This window comes from Suricata suricatta, chromosome 10 (assembly GCF_006229205.1).
Source record: "Suricata suricatta isolate VVHF042 chromosome 10, meerkat_22Aug2017_6uvM2_HiC, whole genome shotgun sequence".
Taxonomy (NCBI): Eukaryota; Metazoa; Chordata; class Mammalia; order Carnivora; family Herpestidae; genus Suricata; species Suricata suricatta.
The window spans coordinates 4,772,358-4,778,369 of record NC_043709.1 but is presented as its reverse complement, the minus strand read 5'-3'; the positions used below and the strand labels follow the sequence as shown (position 1 = coordinate 4,778,369).

The 6,012-nt window shown below is 64.7% G+C and overlaps 1 protein-coding gene across 1 annotated transcript in view; it reads left to right on the top strand.

Moving 5' to 3' along the window:
* Positions 1–6,012, top strand: part of SAMM50 (SAMM50 sorting and assembly machinery component) — a 21,318-nt gene that overhangs the window by 8,603 nt on the left and 6,703 nt on the right. Inside the window, exons 4-9 of the mRNA XM_029954098.1 lie at positions 739–756; positions 1,601–1,758; positions 2,310–2,440; positions 2,669–2,756; positions 4,889–5,017; positions 5,415–5,637. Coding sequence (XP_029809958.1) covers positions 739–756; positions 1,601–1,758; positions 2,310–2,440; positions 2,669–2,756; positions 4,889–5,017; positions 5,415–5,637 — 747 coding nt within the window. The remainder of the gene's footprint in view (positions 1–738; positions 757–1,600; positions 1,759–2,309; positions 2,441–2,668; positions 2,757–4,888; positions 5,018–5,414; positions 5,638–6,012) is intronic.

Here is a 6,012-nt window from a genome sequence, read left to right as displayed (position 1 = left end):
CGCTGAGCACCTGCTTCGGGCAGGCCCTGTGCCGGGTGCCAGGGGGAGCCCGGCGGCAGACTTTCTGGTCCGGCGGAGCCAGGGCGGGGCGGCCAGCTCTTCTGCGCCCCCCCCGGGGAGAGCAGTGACGGCACTTGGCCCCCGGCGAGGCTCTGCCCTCCGCGTGTGGGTGCAGCGTCCAGCTGCGTCCTCACCAGGACCTGGGCCTCGTGTTGTTTTGGGAAACCTGTTTCCAGCGGAGGGAGCCAGGGCTCGGGGAGGTCAACGTGCCCCCGTGACGCAGGTGGGCCTCGCCGCTACTCCAGAGCGCTTTCCTCGGGGGCGGGTCTTGTGGGCAGCTCTTAGTCTCCGTGCCCTCCTGCCTGTTGTGAACGTGACGTGCGTGAGGTCAGTGGGGGCGCCCTGTCGGCCTCTCCGCCCCAGCTGCACGCCAGAATTACTGGGCACTTGTGGAAAAGATCGGTGAGGGCAGCGAACCACTGCGCGGGGTCCCGTGATGGGGGTGCGGGGCATCACTGTGCGTCGGACCCTCTAGGACGCACAGCGCCAAGGAGGCACGGAGATCTCGCTGTGTCCCCCTGATGTCTCGCTATCGGGGTGCGACTTGTGACACACGTCTCACACGGACCCAAGATTGTCACAGACGGCAGTGTCGGGGTGGGGCTGGCTCTATGGGGGTTCTACCCCGATTGTTCTTTTTCTTAAAAAAACCTTTTTTTAATGTTTTGAGAGAGAGAGAGAGACAGAGCAGGGAGGGTCAGAGAGAGAGAGGGTGACAGAATCTGAAGCAGCTCCAGGCTCTGAGCTGTCAGCACAGAGTCCGATGCGGGGCTGGGACCCACGAACCGTGAGATCATGACCTGAGCCCAAGTCGGACGTTAACTGGCTGAGCCCCCGGCGCCCCCATCCCGATTTTTCTGTAAGCCTAAAGTCTCTCTAAACAGCAAAGTCTGTTAACTTAAAGGAAAACAAAGTGGTGCCAAGGCTCCGCCCTGGATCGGGTCAGGGTTTAGGCAGCTTGCCACATGCGCCCGCTGCCCAGCCAGGATCCAGGGTGGCCCTGCCCTTCTGTGAGCGGCCCCCCAGGCTTGCAGAGCCCAGCCCTGCTCCCCGGCTCCCGGCCCCCGGGGCCCGTGGTGGGCGCCCAGGCAGCGGCAGACCCTAATAATCACCCCGCAGGTGCCCTGCCTGGCTTTGCAGAAGGACAAGGACAGTCGCCTCTTATTTTGTGCTGAGTTTGTTGCTTCTCCTCCGGGCTTACTGGAGTCCCTCTGGTCACGGGGATTCTACGTTTCAGTGTCCGTTGAACTGAGGCCCAGGTATTTTCACGGACTCCCCAGCAGGCGGACAGACGCCCTTAGCACACAGCATGTGCCTCGGCGAGTAACGCTGCTTCTAGCTCCCTCCTTGGGGCCAAGTCTGGCCGTTTTTGGTCTCTTCTGTCACAGGAGCCAGACGCAGGCTTTGAGGTGTAGCATGGCGTTGTGAGTTTTGTGTGGGAGTCTCGCGAGCTTTAAAATAGGGGCCGTGTTTTCCCCAGACGGTAACACACGGCGAACCCTCAGATGGCTTTCTGTCTTCTCAGCGGTGGGACCCACAGTAGAAGCGCACGTCCTAGCTGCCGCCCTGTTCAATGCTCCCTTGCTCCTAGGTGAGGACGCTCTCCCAAACGGGCTAGACGTCACCTTCGAGGTCACGGAGCTGAGGAGGCTGACGGGCAGCTACAACACCATGGTCGGAAACAACGAGGGCAGCATGGTACGGGCGCCCCCGCGGCGGGGCCGGCGCGGCGGGCTCTGGGGGTGGGACTGTTCTCAAAGCCGACGACGGCCGCCGCGGGCTAGCCCCTGGTCTCCTCGCGCCGATCATAGTCCGCCTCGATCTTTAATTTAATTCTAATCCCAGTTCGTTCACATTCGGCGACCCCACCGTCGCCCGGTGCTCCCCACCCGTGTCCCCCGTCCGGGGGTAGAACGTCATAGATGGTCTGACGAGTAACGTCACTGGTCGGTTAGGGACGATCCGGGGGAGTGTTCGTATGAAGTTTCTTGTTCAGAACCGCCTGAATCCAAATCCGTGCCGCGGGCGCCCTGGCTCCGCAGGCCGCACGCTGAGCGTGTCTGGCGTCGGGTGTGCGGGGCGGGGGGGGGGGGTGCACGCGCAGAGGCGTGTTTTGCAGTGAACGCGATTGCAGGTGGAAGGCCAGCCCCTCAGCCCGCATTTCTGTCCTGTGTGTCTGAGGCCCCTTAGCAGCGTCCTGAGCACCCCCCCTCCCTCCATGGACCGCGCTGTTCTTCTGTTCCCCGTAGGTGCTCGGCCTCAAGCTCCCCAACCTCCTAGGCCGCGCGGAGAAGGTGACCTTTCAGTTTTCCTACGGAACCAAAGAAACGTCGTATGGCCTGTCCTTCTTCAAACCGCGGCCCGGAAACTTCGAAAGAAAGTAGGAAGCCGAACAGATGGTTGAGCGCGGTGGCTTGGCTGGTTTCTAAGTTAGAGCAGAGGCCTCGGTCGTGGAAAGAGACCCTGGCAGGCGGCCGCGCTGCCGGCGCGCCGTAGCCTCCCTCCCGAGGATGCTCCCCGGAAGCGTTTCTTTAAGTCTGTTGCTTTAAAAGTGGGCAGGTTAGGGTCCCTGTTTCCGCTTTTGAAGCTCCGTCCCGTTGTCTCCTAGTTTCTCCGTGAACGTGTACAAAGTCACCGGCCAGTTCCCCTGGAGCTCGCTGCGGGAGACGGACCGAGGGGTGTCGGCCGAGTACAGCGTGAGTCCCCCCGCCCTCCCCTTCCGCGCTTGCGTGCAGCACCCGGCGCCCGGCTGCCAGAGGCAGGGGGCGCCCCAGGCCTGTTGGCGGGCCGCGCGGGCGTCCTGGCCGGGGTCCCCCTCTGGCCTTGGCCTTCTGCGGTCAGCTGCTCCCCCGGCCAGGCGCCTCGCCACCAGCCACGCTCAGACTGCTGGGGTCCTCTTGGGCCCAGCTCCTCGGTGGAGGTCCGCTCCTGGCTCCCTGTGATGCTGTGTGCGTGTCCTCCCTGGGACGTGCTGAGGCCACAGCTTCTGAGAGCCAGCAGGGTCCCCTCCGGTCCCACAAGGCTCCTTCATCGGTTTGCCCTTACGCCTTCTTCCAGCGGGCCGTGGCTGAGCGCAGCTTTCCGGCAACCCCTGCCCGTTTCCCTCCCTGTCTGCACTTGTGCTGCCCCCTCCTGCTCTGGGCTTGGGCTAGAGAGGAGAAGACCTGGACACCCAGGGCCGAGTGAAAGCAGTTCCCTGGGGAGGGAGGCCTTCAGATGCAGTATAGCCTCGCCCGGGAGCTGGTTGGAAATGCCAGTTCCTGGGCCCCACCTGCCTGCTGAGCCAGCATCTCAGGGAGGGGGCCCGGGCGCCCTGCACGTTCTGCCCCCTGCTCCCTGGCGGCTCTGGCCCACGGGCCCTTGCTGAAGCCCTGCCGTCGCTCCCTGGGCTCAGCACTGCTGTGCTGCTCGGCCCTTGTCGGCACGGGGGACGCTGCCACCTGTGCCCCTCAGCCTCGCAGACGTGCTGGGGTGACCGAAGCCCCCGGCACAGAGGCAGGCCGGCGGCCACTGGCTCGGGACGCGACGCGAGCGTCTGCAGCTCTGTTTCAGTTCTTCGTGGCCACCTGCCCGGTGTGATGGGAGCAGCCCTCATACGCCTTCCCGCCCTGTGCGGGGCTGGGGACGGGGCTGACGGCACCCTCTCCAGGGGCCGCCAGCAGAGTGCCCGGGGCCGCGGTCTTTCTCCCATGTCTCCCTTTATCCCTTTGTTCAAAGCCTCTGTTAAAGAGCAGATTCTTCGGAACCTTCCTTCACCCACCGGGAGCGGCAGGGGAAGGCTCTGGGTTGGAGTGGGCCGTGGGGTGGGGCCGTGGGTGGGGGGAGAGGGACAGAGGGACGGGAGACTGCGGCTGGCAGCCCTGCGGCTGGGCGAGGCGCTCCTGGACGCCTGTGTGTCCTTGGTGCCGGCGCAGAGTGGGGCTCCCTGTGCAAAACAGAGGCGCCGTCCCCCTGCTGCCCATGCCCGCCGAGCCCGCAGTCTCCACCGCGCCCCGTGTCCCGTCACGAGCTGCCTCCTGAGTGCCGGGAGCAATGACGGAGGCCAGCGGCACACCTTCCTCAGGCGTCTTGGGGAAGTGGCTGAGTCTCGTGCGGCCCTGTGAGTGAGGCCGGCCTGTGTCTTCTCTGCTTCCCCAACCTGACCTGGTGCCTCATGGTGCCGGGTAAGAAACCAAGTTGGGCGGGTGTCCCCGAGCTCTCGGCCTGAGCGAGGCCCAGAGAACGCCCAGCGAGTGCGAGGGGACCCGGTTTCCTCGTACGAGTCACCTCAGCGTCACAATAAGGCCACCAGCCAGCGTTCACTGTTGAGAACCAACCTGGCTGTCTCTGAGATCGGAACCGAGGCGGGCCTGACCTCCGGGCTGGGGGCCAGGGCCAGAGGCGGGTCCCCGTGTCCGGGGTCACTTGGCTCAGGCCTCTGGCTGTGGGAAGGATGCTCTTCGCTCAGGAGCACCTCCGTCTCCTCCTTCTCCGGGGGGCTGACGTGGGCCACGGCTGTCCCCCAGCCTGGCTTCGGACCCAGGGCTGGGAGGGTCTGGTGGGGCGAGGTCCGGTCATCCTAGCACCGGGGAAGAGGCCCGTGGGTCCCAGAGCCGGCGCGGCCTCACACAGGTGACCTGTCTCCTCCCTGGACACAGTCCTGCTTCGAGCAGTGTCCATGCCTCTGCCCTCCTGCCTCCCCTCCCCTCTCCCTCTTGCCTCTCAAAATAAGGCATCTCGGTGTGTAATCAGTTAGTCAAAGTCATACATCGAAGGTATTAAGTTGGTCCTGTGACCACGCCTCCGCCTGAGGCCCGGCAGGGGGCCGACCCGCCTTGTGTGCTTGCAGTTCCCCGTCTGGAAGACGAGCCACACGGTCAAGTGGGACGGCGTGTGGCGGGAGCTGGGCTGCCTCTCGCGGGCCACGTCCTTCGCCGTGCGGAAGGAGAGCGGCCACTCACTCAAGTCCTCGCTGTCGGTAAGGACTTTCCCGCCCACGATGCGCAGGCGCCGGGAGGGTCGTCTCCGCCACACGGGGACGGAGGAGGGCCGCGGGGCGCGCAGCTGCTGGGCGCTTTGTGACTGGATGGCGCTGCCCTGTGACTCTGAGTGCCGTCAGCGGCACAGGCAGAGGGGCTCCTGAGAGCCGGTCCTGGGGTGCAGCGGTGGTCACGTAGGTCAGGGTCAAGCTCCTTGAGAGGTCTGCCCCGCCCTGTGGCCCCTACCCCCACCCCCTCGCCTCTGAAACAGGGACAAGGTGCTGCTTTCCTAGGGAGCTTTGCTGACAGTGGAGTGAGGTGATGGCGTGGGGGCCCGGCCTGCGGTCAGCGCTCACGACGGCGCTCCTTGTCAGCTGGCGCGCCCGTCTCTTCCAGCACGCCATGGTCATCGACTCGCGGAACTCCTCCATCTTGCCCAGAAGAGGCGCTCTGCTGAAAGTGAACCAGGTACCGCGACTCGGGAGGGGAGAGTCCCACACGGGGGCACGTTTTCTGTACGGCACGCCTTCCTTTAATTGTGGGGAGTGTTCTAGAACGGCTGGCAGGGGTGTGCGTGCAGCATCAGGGTCCCCGCTCTGGAACTGTTCCCCGTCGTGCAGTGTCCAGTCTCCACAGAGCGGAGCAGGGACGAGGTTCCGGCCTCCGGGAGGCCGTCACTAGGCCGGGAGGGCGGCTGTGACTGGATTGAGCGCAGCCCCTGGTCCCCAGTTAGACACCGCAAGGCAGAGAGGGTGGACGCCGCTGGGTGGCGCCCTGGTGTTCCGTCCGCCTGGTCTTCAGGATCAGAGGACCGGCCAGAGGTCAGATCTTTATATGGAATGTGCCGGATTGTGCAAGATGGGCTAATTCCGTTTTCCAGACGCTGGTTGGGCCAAACAAGCCGTATCTTGCAGCAGGACGTCCCTGTTGCCATGTTTCTCACTCCCAGACAGGAGTTTGAGGAGTCCACATTTCTGTCAGCCCCCCCCCCCCC